A 16,402-nucleotide genomic window follows, 5' to 3' on the forward strand; every position below is an offset into this window, starting at 1 on the left:
AACTAATGTGTCATGTATGAGGACACAGGTCAAGATTTTGCATCTATATGGTCCACGACGATGTCATGCGCGATTTAATCTATTTCAGCGTTTCTGCATATTTTAATTTTTTTTCCGCCATTTTTCTCAAGTACGGTACTTACACTGATGTGCAGCCTTTCTTCCGGAAATTACAATAGTTTTTTTTTAATATTCATAACCTATACTTTATAAATAAATAAATGGCTGATCACATTCTCCCCTGAAACGATAAAAACCAACCTGGAGGGAATTCCCTCTGGCTTAAATGCTTGCTCTATGCAAATCAGATTCATGTTGTAATCTAAATGCACAGAGTCTATTTTATACACATAAATTTGCCTCCAATTAATTTACTAAAAAATAAATACAATTCAAACTTACTTTGTATCTTCTTTTCCATAAAAGTTGACAAATACCCCAACATACACAGCAATCAGAGATATGATGACACAGAAAAGCGCAACAGGTGCAAATTTGCTCACAAATTTAACACCAATAAAAACAATGGTACCAACAATAATTAGTAGTACTGTACCATAAATTCGAAAATTGTTGGACATGATAAATGGATCACTTATGTCTCCAAACAGTGACAGACTTGGTGCCATATAATTCTAAAATAAAAAATAAAATAAAAATTATAAAAGGCCTGATATGTAGGTGAATAATCAAAATGTGCAATAACAAATAATCAAAAATTTGGTGGGTAACATTTAGCTTACTTCAGCTACAATGTTTTTGGCTTTGTTTAGCAACACGAGCATTTTCTGATCACAGATCTTGATACATATAGCACGAATATTTTTTATAAACAATTACTGGTATCCTTTCCATTACAGAACAACAAGGTGGGAAAAATAAAAATTTTCTAAGTATAAAAAATATATTTACAAATTCTCTTCTGCTTTAGAAAAATTATTAAAACAATAATAAATTATTAAAACTCTTCAAGTGATACTGTTTGGCTTTTTTCAGCAATCAGGCCATCTCACTTTCATTAGCAACACTTTCTGGACACAGACTGCAATATTCAAGGAATAAAGAACCTTTTCTACCCCCCCCCCCGCAATTTTTCTATGGAGGTAGGAAGTTAGATGGAGTGGCCCTAAACCAGTTTCCCCATACCCTACTTTGAAGCACTGGCGATCCCTTCTTTGGTGACTAAAACATTGGGTAATTTACCAATGAGTTCAATGGGTTTTGACACGATCGGATGTAAATATTTTGTAATTACATCGTAAATATGCATATAAATGCATATATTTTCTTTTTCTAGAATACTTCAGAGTCCTAAGTATATGAAAAGAATACAGGTTTAAAAACATTTCATTCTGAACGGAATTAAATGCTACACTTTTCACAGAACAATTTGCTCAGAATGGTTTAATTAAAAATATTTTCACAAGTTTTAGTTAATTACATCAGAAAAAAAAATTAAGGTAATTAGACTTGATTCGGTTAGGGTTTACAAAAATTAAGATCAAAGTTTATTGCATTATTAAAAGTATGCATTATTTCTTTTCTATTTATAGAGCTTCTTCCTAAAATACTTTCTCACATATGATATGATTTTTTAGTTTCTGAGGCATCTTTTAAATCGAAAACTATAACTCAGTTTATAATTAATGCTCTATTCGGTCCATTTCCAATTAGAGCACCTTTTAATTTAATAGTGAAATGCTTTAAATAGTACTTAACTTTCTCTGAATATTTCTGAAAGAGAATAAAATAATGATTATTTTTTAAATATTATTTAAAACTTGTAACTGAGTTATTATAAAATGTAAGGGGAATAATTCCTTTAATTATACTTATCAGATTCTTTTCACCCTTAATTTCAACAATATATATTCAAAAACTCTTCTTTATTACTTTCTCGCATCTCATAGAAATTGCTTTAGAATACCTTTTAACAGATTGCTTTCCAGTACGAACAATTCTTGCTTAAATAGTTTTATAACGTATTTGTCAACAGGATGTCAATTTATGTTTACAATTCAATATTAAGGTTATTATATATTTAGATAATATTTATAATCATTATAAATTTAGATACATTTAATAATTAGATTTTTTCACAGTTGTTTATGAATGAATAAATCCTTCATTTCAAATACATTTATAAATAATTTAATAAATATTTACTTTATCACAGTTGTTTATGAATGAATAAATCCTTCATTTCAAATACATTTATAAATAATTTAATAAATATTTACGTATTTTGTTAAAGGCAGATACATGCTTTTTGCTAGGACATGCATAAATACCATTTTTCAGTTCCGGTATGTGGAAATCTTTAATTTCTTTGCATTCACTATATTTTTCGAGTAAAGTAATTTACATTAATTTTAAAAAAGTACATGTTACAATAATATGTGGATGTGAAAAAAATTAATTTTAGTTAAAACATTTTGGCGTTTGGAACATAAAATAAAAGCAGCAAATACTCTATCAAGGGTATCAAAAGATATATACAATTTTAAAGGTACGGTAAGGTATTTTTCATTCTTTAAGCATAACTTTTTTGCTAAAATCTATATTTTTGTAGTTCAATAGCTTAGAATTTTATAAAACAAATTCATAATCCAAATCGCTGTTGTTAGTTATCAAAAAATAACCAAGATGTGATTTTTGCGTAAATGTAACTAAACTATACAAATTGCTATTATCCATCACACTAGGAATTTTTCTTTTATGCAGAAGTGTCCTGTTTTTCGATTTGTATGGAATTGTTGTGTGTCGAAATACTATCAGAGTGCTGTTAAATGAGCTTCTGAATGTAAACAAAAAACACCCCATCTGGTGACCGATGCTTCACTTCTAATGCCGGATTGGCCACTCCTTCCTTCTTCTCCATGAATTTTTCTGAGTCCATTTTCAATATGCACATTTTTAATAGATTACATGGATCTTCTTCGTTGTTTTTTTTTTTTTTAAATAAAAAAAAAATTAATACAAAAATTTAGCTATGAAATATGAGTCTACTTAGGCTAGTTATTTTAGCAAACAAAGATCTAAAATTGAATGAGACACTTTAAAATTATTTTAGTGACAAAATATACTTAAAAATAAAACATTCTATTAAAAGACACATTCCATTCAACACATCTAAATTAATACACTCATGTCCATAAATTAAGGATAATTCGGAGTCACACAGAAACCGAACTCTAAAATATATATATCATCTGTAAAATCACTACACATATCTTCAAGAATCATATGCAAATTTCAGGAAGTAACCAGATGACACCGATGGTATGCCACAATGACGAGAGTGTAAGAGAATGATATATAAGGAATACAGGCAAAGAAATAAAATTGTTTGCAGGCATTTTATAAGCATTTCAGTGCAATAAAAGAATAGTTATGACACAAAGGACGCATTTGGAGGATTTTTTATGTGGTAGAATTATCGGCTGTCTGTAATTTGGGCGTACCCAACTGGAAGTATCAAACGAACTTGGAATTGCCCAAAGTGTCATCTCCAGGCTTTGGCAACGATTCCAAGATGATGGTAACGTGAGTAGACGTTACAGCACAGGTCGCCCCAGAGTTACAACACCGAATGAGGACCGGTATTTGGCAGTTACTGCCAAAAGAAACAGGTTTTGCACAGCCTCAGACCTGTCTCGTCAGCTCTCTTCAGCCACTGGTAGGACAACTTCAAGGCTGACCGTGTACAGACACTTAGGGTAGATTGGTCTATATCCTCGTAGACCTGTCAGATGCATTCCACTTACTGCAACTTACTGTCGCCTGCGGTTAGCCTGGAGTAGAGAGCATGAATTGTGGACACAGTAACAGTGGGCTTGTGTGATGTTTTTCCGAAAAGTCCAGGTTTAGCTTGCAGTCTGATTCTTGCCGGACTTTCATATGGAGAGCTCCAGGTACCCGTTACCACCAAGAAAACATCATTGAACAACACCGTTACAGTGGTGCAGGAGTGCTCGTTTGAGGTTGAATTATTCTGGGTTCCAGAACTGACCTGCATGTTCAAATTGGAACCATGAAAGCCAAATCTATCGGGACGTCATTCTGGAACAACATGTACATTTGTGTTTATGGATGACAACGCCCGTCCTCACCGCGCAAACATCGTAAGCGAATGCCTTCAATCAGAGGATATCACCCGTATCGACTGGCCAGAATTCTCACCGGACTTGAATCCAGTAGAGCACATGTGGGACATGATTAGCCGACGAGTTGCAGGCTGTCAACCTCCTCCTACATGTCTACCGGAACTTCGGAGAGCATTGCTTTTTGAGCAGTGTAATATCCCCCAAGATCAGATCGATAATTTGATACCCAGCATGCCTAGGCGTTGTACGGACTGTATTGCATAACGCCCGTCCTCACCGCGCAAACATCGTAAGCGAATGCCTTCAATCGCAGGATATCACCCGTATGGACTTGCCAGAATTCTCACCGGACTTGAATCCAGTAGAGCACGTGTGGGACATGATTGGCCGAAGAGTTGTAGCCTGTCAACCTCCTCCTATGTCTACCGGAGAGTATTGCTTTTTGAGTGGTGTAATATCTCCAAGATCAGATCGATAATTTGATACTCAGCATGCCTAGGCGTTGTACGGACTGTATTGCATCGTCTGGGAGACATACAATGTATTAACAATCATACCAACCATGTAATATTGGTTTTCTGTAAATAGTTTTATTTTATTTTTATTTATTTATTTTTTAAAATTTGTTCCAGAGAGAAAAAATAGCTATTTTTTTAAATAATATTAAACACATAGCATCTTTTTTGCTCTTTACCTTTTGTTTAATAAATAAGCTTTACAAATAAGTCAAATTTGTTTTGCTTTTAACTCTTCCTTTGCCTGATTTTGCATTATGCTTAATTTATGGACATGAGTGTATATTGGCTAACAGTCAACAATGTGAGTTTGATTCTGTTGAGATGAGCTTTCACCATTATTTTAAAGTCTAAACATGAACTCGCATGTAAATAAGAAACAAGTGTAGAGTTGTGGCATATATATTTCTAAAAGATATTTAGCAAATGCTATCCTATAATAAAAAAAGGTTCAATTATTCCAACCTACTACAGCTTTACCTGAAATTTTTAATTTGTCACTGGACTTAGAAAAATCAGGTTCTAACATTAGAAATAAATTAACAGTATGAATTTCCTTCAAACCAATATCTCACAGTCTCAAAGTTTGTCAACATTTACCAATATTATATTTCCATAAAATTCTATCATTGATGATACACATATTATTTAGAAAAGATCTTATGCACTTTCCAATGATCAGCAGCATGCAACCACTTGAGAAAAATCAGATGTCTTCACTCTGGTTATTGGATTAATTGCAATAAATCGTATTTATACAAGAAAGACTATGAAAATTAATTGCAAAGACGTATTGCACCACCAAGCCTCAAATTTGATATTTCCAATGAATCAGTAGTTTACAAAACACATACAGATATTTGTTACTAATTTCATAAGCGAAAGCACATGGCAAATCTGAATATGGATAATTTACTATACAGGGTCTTAAAAAGTTTGCAATAAAAGTGTGACATAGTTATTCAGATTGACAATGGCAAGCAATCTCAAAATTTATCTGCAATATCAGTTTAACATAAGTACCAAAGCTAATTATTATGTACACTTCAAACTATATTGCACAATTATCATTTATATTATTTAAAGGAAAAAATCAAAAACTGAAACTTACTTTTTTAGCATAAATTAAGGATCATAATACAGAGACTGTTCACACATTTTTTAGACAATTTTACTTGACCGACATAATAAAATATAAAAAAATGCTGCATAAATATAAAAAATATTGTCCGTTTCAAAAATTTTTCTGAACTGCAATTATATTTTTCATATCATCTGATACTTGACAATTTTGTTTTCATGCAAAATGGCATTTTTAAAGAAGCACTGGATGGAAGAGTGTATTTGTGTTCTTTCTGAAGAAAATTATTCATATCTAGTTGTTACATACACGGTTTTTCGATATACAAAGTTACAATAGATAATATTATCAAAAAGGAAAGGAAAAAATTTCAAAGTTTGGCTTTAAGTATAAAAACTCTTCCCATATATATCCTAAGGAAAAAATGGAACGTTTCGAATGTTGCGAAGATAAGATCTTTATGGTTAAAAGACAATCTGCCAAGTAAAAAAGAGGAGAAAAAAATGCAAAATCATTAGGATGCTCAGTGTCAAATGTAAACAAAGTGATTTATAAAATTAATAACGTAAAGTAGTCAACATCTTGCAGATTTTTTAGCTTCTGACAAAGGGAGCTCTACCCATTTGCCCTCAAAATATATAGAGATCTTGACTAAATCTACGACAAACACAAGAATGTTGCATTACCAAGTTTATGTTTCTCTTCTGTTTTCAGAGCGATTAATGTTGATTTGAACCTTAAAAAGGAAAAAAAAAAAAAAAAAACTGAAAGGTTTCCAATTTTAAATTACGTCCAAAGGGTCTTTCTTTTACATTTTGTGTGTTACCTTTATTTATTAAATATCATGTTCCTTGCACTTGAACCATAAAACTCACTTCAATAGAAATGTAGCAAAATAATTTTAAAATGAGCATACCTTTAGAATTTCTGATACACAGTTCTGCGCCCTGGAGATAAAAAGGCCTTCCCCCGTAGAGTGTTGGCATTGCTCGCTTTTAAATTGTTGAGTTTGTTACTCAAAAATTTGTTAAAGTTTTACAAAATATGAAATCAATAATAAAACAAATACCAAATTTCTAATTTGGTCTTCCACATGCCGTATTCGTAGGAGGATTACGTCATTCAAAATTTGATGGATCTATGTATCGCTGTTTTATCACAATGCGAGAAATATAAATACTTTTATGCAGATTTTTCATTATTTAATTTCTTCAAATAAAATGCAGGACTCTAACATTTGGTAGCAACAGTTTGAAAAGTTATTCGCCGTTTATAGTGATTCAACACAAAATCCATTGTTAATTTGCAGAGAGAAATAGAACAAGAAATGGGTATGAAATCCATACCCCTTCACTTACATCCCTATTAAATATTCTGATGTATCATCCTTGGATTTTTGGACTTTTAAAAAGCGGACTGTCCAAACGACTTACAACCCTCCTTGGACTTTGGAAAGAATAAATGTTATCATATAGAACATTTAAAACACAAAAATTTAAAGTAAAATATTTCTGTCAATACAATGAAGATAGTTTAGAAAATATGTAAACAGCCTCTGTATTACCTACTTAGTTTTTAATTTTAAATATACAACACAGAAATTTTATGATCTATTTTCATAGCCAAATTTTTACAGAACTAACTTACCAAAAAAATTTCAACTGCCCCAGTGATGTACATAGCAGCAGCTACTGAAGTGGCTAAGTAGAATAAAATACCTACTGCTCCACCAAATTCAGGTCCCAAGGAACGGGATATCATAAAGTATGAACCACCCGCTAAAACAATAGAAAAAAGAAATATTTTTATAAAAGGGAAATGAAAGATTATATATATATATACAAAATATTAACTTACAGCAGAACCTGCATGCCCGAGTTAAATGGGACAGCTATTTTTAGTAACAAAGTTACTCACATACTCAGTTTTTTCAGCATACAATTTAGATATTTTTTATTTGCGGTAATAATGTGAAATGTATGCATGAACAGAAGAGCATTTTATGTAAATAAAAAGAATATGATTGAAATTTATGATAATTATAAAATATTATCCTGTGTAAATTAAAAAAATATTAAAAATTTATCTTTTGGTATGCATAATATAATCATATTAGTGTACCTTTCTTTATGTGAACTTTTGATGTGTTACATTTATTATTTAAGCCATCTCAACTGCATAAGTTTCCTTCTCTTGGTTTTCTAGCAGTAAAATTAGTTGGAAAATGGGGGCAGGGGTTGAAAGTAAATATTTTTTAACACCATGAACAACCTTATCTAACCATTCATTCAGATTCCAGATGACAAAGCAGAGTGGCTACCTGCAAAAGCTCCAACCTTAGAAATTTTTAAGCATGCAACCATGTATTTTATTTTGTTTCAATATCCTGTTATGTTGCAAAAAATGCTTAGATATTTGTATCTGAAGTCAAAGCTGTCATTTGTAAGAGACCAAGTACCAATGATTTGAATGGTCTCTTCTTTACCTCAATACGACAATATTTCTGCAACAAAAATAAAGCTTGAGAACAATTTAGAATCCATAACAAAGTGAAATGTTTGTTACTACTAACATCAAGATGGAATGCAATTTTTTATATGTTACAGTTTAAAAAAAGAATTAACTAGGATCAATGCAGGTTAAGTACATTAGGTAATGATTACAACAGAGCAATTAACATTATGCAACAGAGCAATTAAATATAATACATTAAGTATACAAAAATGCATAAAGAATTTCAAATAAAAAAATTAGAAATCATTCCCCTACACACTGAAACATTTCTCATTTATATTAAAAAAAAACTATTAAAGAAGATCAATAAAATTTTAAACCACTTACATATCTTTTGTTAATATCCACACAATTAATAGGCTACTTTTATTAATTCTTATACATATTTATGAAAACAAAAAGTTCATATGACAGAGTTTTGAAAAAGTTAGCAAATATGACACGCAAATATACATAAATAACTTGAGAAAAATGTAAAAAAAATTAATGCATTATTTACCTGGGACAATGCCATTTGTTGCAATTGCACTCAAGGATATACAAGTTGTAAATGTCTACCAAAAGAAGATATAATACAATATTAAATACAAAAAAGATATAAAATAACTGGCAATTGATTATATAAAGAGTAACAGCATCTTCTCAATCTATTGAACACGAATGCTATTTGGATTAAAAAGTTACAGCAATTTATTTGAAATAGAAAGGAGGTATGCAAACAAGTCAATGATTTATAGTTGATTAATCCTAGCAAGTGAAGCTCCTCCAAAATTAGCACTGGAAAATGGCCTCAATCAGCTATTCTTTAATCCCAAACATACAGAATACAGTACCTGTTGTTTAATGTTATCAAGTTAGATGACTGCTATTTTGATAGCATTAAATTATGAGAAAAAATAGCCTTCAAAATAGTACAGTCAAAAGTCGTTAATTCGGACACCCATGATCCAGAATAATCTATAATCTGGACCTCAAAGCTACAAACTTTCTGTGCATGCGTCAACGCATAGGCGTTCACGCATAAGACCTTTACGGCTGCGCATATGTGTGTGCGCAAGCACATAATACGTTTACGTATGCGCGTTTAATGTATAACGGACGGTATAAACTAAAATTATCTAATTATCTATTTCAGTTAATGTTGCAGATTGCGTTGTTCCTTAATCTTCGAACTGGATCCGGCTTATTATTTTTTGCAGACTGTTAGAGCAATTTTATACAAGTAAGCTTGAACTTTCGATTATGTCAAATAGAATTTCCGATGCTGGAGTTCCCAAAGGATCTACAAAGCGAAAGTATGTTTCGATGTCCCTCAAACAAAAAGTGGAATTGCTGCGAAAAATGGATAAAGGCATGAAGAAAGTGACAGAGAGGTTAGTGAAAACGAAAAAATTTTGATTGACAAGTTAGTCGGTAATATCGGCACAGCAATTACAGGACTTGAACAGCGAAACTTTGTAACTGAACAAGAAATTATGTGTGTTTATATAGAATTAAAGAGAAAGTATTAGCACATAAAACAAAGCAACTTAAACAACTTACATTGAAATGTTTAATAATATTGAGCTTTTTTTTTTTTTTTTTTTTTTTTTTTTTAATTTTGATACTCTTTAGATCATAATTGTTCTTTATTTCTTAAATTACGGTTTCATATTTTTAATTTTATAATTTTTGCATGCCATCATACCAGATTTAAACTGATGATCTATAATCTGGAATCGCCGAAGTTCCGACGAGTCCGGATTAACGACTTTTGACTGTACTGTAATTTAATTAATTTAATAGAAAAATATCAAGAAACACATAGCTAGGTATTTTCACAACATTTCAATTAGGAAAATTGCAAAAGTTTGTTTTTGAACTGCTCATAACGTCTTTCATGCAAAAATTCATATATGAACTGTTCATAATGTACACATTTCTTTTTTGATAATGTTGTACTCTTAATCTTAATATCTGGAAGGCATCCATCAATGGAAGAGAACATGCCAATTGATAGTTATTCAAAATCTACAGCTGTTTTTTCCTTAATTTTAAATGGTTGAATGAAATCAAAGCCAAGCTGCTCGCAACTTAACTCTTCACACAGTGATATTTCTGTCACTTGGCAATTTTTATAATCCTTTTTAATCTTATCTGGTGACTTTATTCTATAATAGTTTGATTATATTAACCAAATTGTTGATCACAATAAAAAAAAAAGGTCTCCATATTTTTGTATACAAACAGCTGGGACCTCAGCATATCAATAAAAATAACCATTAAGCACTCTCTACCATATTATACATTTACCTGCAGTCTCCAAATGCAAGAGGTAAATGGATAAAGGCAAAGCAAATCGAGAACTATTTGTCTACAGGGAAGAATATCTTCAGGGAGGAATATCTAAGAGAACCTGGCTCATACTTATGTGGCTCATACTTAAGACAGGGAAAACTGTCAAAATGCCTATTCGGTATTCTGTTTGTTGAAAACGTGGCAGCCTGAAGAATAAAGAAATTACTTTTGAACCCATTCATTTGAAGAAATTGTATACGACAAGCATTTCAAGCTCGTTGTCCAAATATAGTTGCAACAAAAATAAATACTTTCTGCAGCTATGATGTCATCTCAAAATGATGGCTTTGCATGCTTGTTGTCTGCTTTAATCACATGCACTGATCAACTGACTGGGCACAAATTTTATTCATTTGCATAATTTGCATGTGTATATTCACTCTGCAATATGTATGGCAATGCATGAGATGACATTTTCTCTGTCAAACATCACTTATCAATAAAATATATTATTTGCTGGATGCAGATGTGTCACGTTTTTTAACTTTCTCTGCACTTTTACGTTTTATTATTTACTTTTATTCTACCTTACGCCTACATGCAAACACTGCTTAATGCAAATTAAATGCATGTAATTAGTTAATACAATTTAGCAAAATACCATTTCCTGATTTACATGACTAACTGACCAGTAATTAGACTTTTTTTTTTTTTTTTATTCATTAAATAAAATGTTCTTGTTCATTTGCAGGGAAAATTCTGTCATATATCCAGCAATATTTTTAAATTAATTTTTTTTTTTAAAAAAGATAGCAGGCTACTGAAGTAAATTTCTAAGCAACTGTTTAATGTTAAAGATTAATATATTTTGTTATACAGATACTGCAACAGAATTTTAATACTTATAAATGGTAAAAGAAATATTTTTAAATAATTTCAATACCTAAAATCAAGCATTAAAAAAGCAGAATCCCTTCTCTTTACAAGAAAAAATGATCGATTCACATTAGTTTGTAGATTTAATTTCAAACTGAAAATGGATCAGATTAATGAACTAACTGTAAAGCTACTTTACAATTTTATTCAGCATGGTAAGAAAATTTTGTTTGATGCCAATCCTGTTACTGAAAACATAAAATGATACTGTGATAAATCATAGAATAATACAATGATAAGTAATGAATAAGTGATTGCCTTGCACTTTTTTTATTTTTCTTTTTAAAAAGGCAGTATTGATATACAGTGGATGGACACAAATATGGAAACACCTTGTGAAATGCATGTTTGAAAAGAAAGATTGATTTTAATGAAATATGTAGGGGGCGCTGGCGTTTTTGACTACTGACGCCACCTATACAACTTCGTAAATGTGCTAAACAGTTCAGTTGTTGTCGGAGTACTGTTATGTGAGGTTGTCATTGCATTATGTCAGAGTTAACAGACTTCGAACGTGGGCAAATTGTTGGAGCACGTATGGTAGGTGCTTCCGTAAGCAAGGTAGCCGAGGTGTTTAGTGTTTCAAGAGGTACTGTATCGAAACTGTATCGAAGATTTATTCCGCATATTTGAAAAGCGGAAAAACATCATCTGCTAAATCACAGCGCGGACGAAAGTGTCTCCTGAGTGATCGTGACAGACGATCATTAAGGGCAATTGTGACGAAAAATAAGAAGACCACAGCTGCAAAAGTTACTGCTGAAATGAATGTTGTGTTACCAAACCCTGTGAGTACCAAAACAATTAGAAGGGAGCTTCATAAACAGGGAATTGCTGGCCGTGCCGCAATTGAGAAGCCACTCATCAGTGATGCTAATGCCCGTAGCAGGAAAAGGTGGTGTTTAAGTCATAAAGCCTGGACTATAGAGCAGTGGAAGCGAGTAATATGGCCTGACGAGTCTTCTTTCACATTGTTTCTCACTTCTGGCCGAGTTTACGTCTGGAGAACACCATCTCAAGCCTATAATACAGACTGCTTGTTGCCAAGAGTGAAGCATGGCGGGGGTTCTGTTATGGTTTGGGCAGCCATATCGTGGTTCTCTGCTAGCCCCACGATAACTGTGTCAGGGCACATGACTGCCAAGACTTATGTGAACATTTTGGCCGATCAAGTTCATCCCATGGTACAAACTTTGTTCCCCGATGGTGATGGTGTCTTCCAAGACGACAAAGCCCCTGTTCACACAGCTCACATTGTCCAGGACTGGTTTTCTGAGCACGAGGATGAGTTGTCCCATCTCCCCTGGCCACCACAGTCACCAGACCTGAATGTTATCGAACCGTTGTGGTCTACATTGGAACGGAAAGTGTGTTCTCATTATCCACCGCCAACATCGTTATCTGAACTTGCCACCATTTTGCAGGAAGAATGGTATAATATTCCCTTGGCAAACATACAGGAACTGTATTTATCCATTCCGAGAAGACTGCAAGCTGTTTTGGATGCCAACGGGTTTCCTACACCATATTAAGCAAAGAAACATGTTTTTTTAAAGGTGTTTCCATATTTTTGTCCAACCCCTGTATCTCTATTCAACGTTCCTGCAAAAATACAATTTAAACAAATATGTAAACCAGTAGTGTCCAACTGGTGGTTCATGGGTTCCTGGTAGCCCACAGTGCTTGCTATCTTTAGTTGCACAACGCATAAAGAATGAATCATCCATCTACTTATGCAGTTGATGGTTGTCAGTCATCAGTTCAGTTGAAAAAAATTTATAAAAGTTTGCTGTAATGACTACAAATCTGTGCTGTTTCTCGCAAGTTTTAAAGCAACACTTTAATTATTATATATATTTTACAGTGTGCTTGTCGACATAGTGAAGTGGCTATCGTAGAGAAAGAAACCCTTCCACTTCAACAACAAATAGTATGAAGATCTATTATTTACAAATATTGGCAAAAAGCAGTTAGTTTATTCTGCAAAACTTCAGTAGCAGTACCAAAGCAATCAAATGTTGAACATCATTATAAAACCATTCATAAGGATTTCAATGGTAAATAGTAATATTGCCCAATGTAGACAAAGTTTAATCTTTGAAACTCTCTCTAAAACTCAACAAAGTAGCCTTTTAAACCTTAAAAATGAAGAAAAGAATCACACAGAAGTATTCATGTTGACTTCTTGTTTCGAAAAACATACTAGAGAGCAAGACATGTATGACGCAGTTAAAAATTATAATACTAAAGAGAAAGTATTAATAAGAAAACTCACTGCAGTCACAACCAACAGTGCACCACTATGATCAGGAATAACACTGGGTATATTGGGCTCTGTAAAAGCAGGATGACACATTTTCCAAGTGTATTTCATATGACTACATCATTCACCAAGAAAATCTGGCCACTAAACAGCTCAACTTCAATCGCATAATGACTGTTATTGTACACATTGTAAATTTTACCTGAGGATGACCTTTGAATCATCAACTTTTTAAAGCTTTGCTTGATGAGCTAATAGTAGATAGGGTGATGTTATTTACCAAGCAGAAGTAAGGTGGCCGAAAGGTTTTTAACAAGATTTCTTGAAACGCTGGCAGAGATTAAAAATTTTCTCATATCAAAAGACAATTAATTATGAACAAAAACTGATGACATGGAGGGCTCGCTGACTTGGCATTTTTAACCGATAGCACTGCAAAACTCAATGACCTAAATATGGCATAATAAGGAAAAGGAAAACATGTTTTAAAAATGATGGAGCTCAGTATCTGCTTTTCCGGTTAAAATCAATTAGTGGAAAAACAACCTATTGGAGAAAGACCATTATTTTCAGTCATTTACTCTCATTCTAGTCCTGGAATTTATGCTGGAATATGATCCTTCTAAACGTGTTGAAACATGTCTTCTGTTATTAGCTCAGAATTTCAAGGAAGATTCCAAGACATGTTTTCTATGAAATCCTTTATTGTTCATAAAAAAAATCCTTTCTTGAAATTAGGCATAACAGAAGTGATTCCATGAATGGAAAAATTTTGTTTTATTAGCAAATCGGAGGCTGAATTAGATATTATTACTCCTTCTACTGATATAACACTCAAAAGCATATAAAATAATATTGATGAAGTTTCTAAACTAAGGGATCCTTTTAAATACAAAAACATACTAATGTCTGTACTAACAATAAAAGCATTTTCTAGGTCAACATACCTGTGTGAACAGGCTTCTGTAAAACTTATAATAAAAAGCAAATCCAGAGATATGCTCACTTGAGAGCATGTAAAAAACAACACAGTGCTGCCATGACATGTATTAGAATACATGACAAAAATTAATAACTTATCAGAGAATGTTAATGATCAAATATCATATTAATATCAAGTTAATGACTTAATGCATTACTAACTTACCAAGATATTCGAAACTTTAACAGTTACATTTTCTTATATTATTAATTAGTTATTTAGTATGTGCTTTTCTTTATTTTCTAATTTGAAATAAAATTAGTTTGAACCAACACTATGTTTGTGTTTTATTAATGAATGTCTTCTTTATTTTGCAAGTCTCTATTAAATTTCCTTATTACGAGGGTTGGAACTTTAATAGTAGCAACTATTTATTTACAAGGAATACAAAAGTGATTGATTCATGTCACCATGTTTTACAGTCCTTCACTATAGTCGCCAGGATTGTGTACAACCCGTTTCCAACGATGTGGAAGTCGCAGAACACCTGTAGCAGCGCCTGTTTTGTTGATAGTTTGAATGGACCGGTCTACTGCCGCAAGAATCTCAGGAACAGTTTGGAAGCGAGTGCCACGAAGTGGTTCCTTCATCTTAGGAATTAAGTCATAGTCACAAGGGCTTAGATCGGGGAGTACGGTGGATGGTAAAGCACTTCCCAGCCCCGTCGCTTGAACAAATCAGTCACAGCTTGTGCTGCATGTGGCCGAGCATTGTCATGCAAAATGAGAGAAGCATTCTGCAGAAAGTGTCACCGTTTTTTTCTCAAAGCTGGTCGGAGATTGTGCTCCAAAAATGAGCAGTAATACTGCGCAGTGACGGTCTGCTGTGGGGGAACGGTATGCATTAGGATGACACCATCACAGTCGTACATGAGAATCACCATAACTTTCACATTGCTGTGGTTCTGACGAAATTTCGAACGTCATGGTAACCCGTGATGACGCCATTCGTTTGATTGGTGTTTCAGTTCTGGTTGGTATGATCGGGCCAAAGTCTCATCCAGCGTAATGATACGGCGTAAAAAAGCATCTCCTTCGTGCTCATAGCGCCTCAGGTGGGTTGGGGCAGCATCGTATCATAGCCATTTCTGCATTTCTGTCAATTGACGTGGAACCCATTGTGAAGCAATTTTTCTCATGGACAGGCATTCCTTCAGAATGTGCAGCACAATCGCATGCGCTAATCCTGTTTGTCCGGCCAGCTGACGAATCGTTTGGCGTCGATTACTGTCCATTAGTGCGGCAACAGCTTGCACGTCTGCATCGCTGACACTCAGACGACCTGGCCGCAGCATGTCTGCCACGTTTTGGCGTCCTTCATTGAATGCTTTCGCCCATCTTGCTACGGTTCTGTAAGGCAATGCAGATTCCTCGCTAGCCTCTTGAAGCCCTTGATGACACTGACGTGCTGTACGACCTCTGGCACATTCAATTTTTATCCAACATTGTTGTTCTTGTTTTGAAAACATCCTGACAACACTTACTTTAGACCGCGAGTTAATACAAGGATCCGTTCTTCGCGTCACTCCGCATGCGCGTGACATACGCAGGACGAGTCTTTTTGCTGAGAGGTAAGGTAGGTATGTAGTTCACGTTTGGTATACGCGGTATTCTTTGGTTTTGTTGCGTAGCATTTTCTCAGCTGTGTTGCCACTACAGTCAAAAGTCGTTAATCCGGACTCGTCGGGACTTCGGCGATTCTGGATTATCGATTTTTCCGGATTATAGA

At 33.4% G+C, this 16,402-nt stretch overlaps 1 protein-coding gene across 3 annotated transcripts in view; it reads right to left on the reverse strand.

Moving 5' to 3' along the window:
• LOC118195043 (solute carrier family 12 member 4-like) overlaps window positions 1–16,402 on the reverse strand; it is a 189,459-nt gene that overhangs the window by 114,903 nt on the left and 58,154 nt on the right. For all 3 annotated transcript variants that reach the window (XR_015042001.1, XM_085820197.1, XM_085820196.1), the window contains exons 5-7: window positions 8,716–8,770; window positions 7,350–7,480; window positions 403–635 (exon numbers count right to left, since the gene is read on the reverse strand). Coding sequence is in view for 2 of the 3 variants with exons in the window: in XM_085820197.1 (XP_085676323.1) it covers window positions 403–635; window positions 7,350–7,480; window positions 8,716–8,770 (419 nt within the window). In the remaining variant the exon portion in view is untranslated. The remainder of the gene's footprint in view (window positions 1–402; window positions 636–7,349; window positions 7,481–8,715; window positions 8,771–16,402) is intronic.

This window comes from Stegodyphus dumicola, chromosome 7 (assembly GCF_044657685.1).
Source record: "Stegodyphus dumicola isolate Sdum_Otavi_A_Nest chromosome 7, ASM4465768v1".
In the NCBI taxonomy this organism is placed as follows: domain Eukaryota; kingdom Metazoa; phylum Arthropoda; class Arachnida; order Araneae; family Eresidae; genus Stegodyphus; species Stegodyphus dumicola.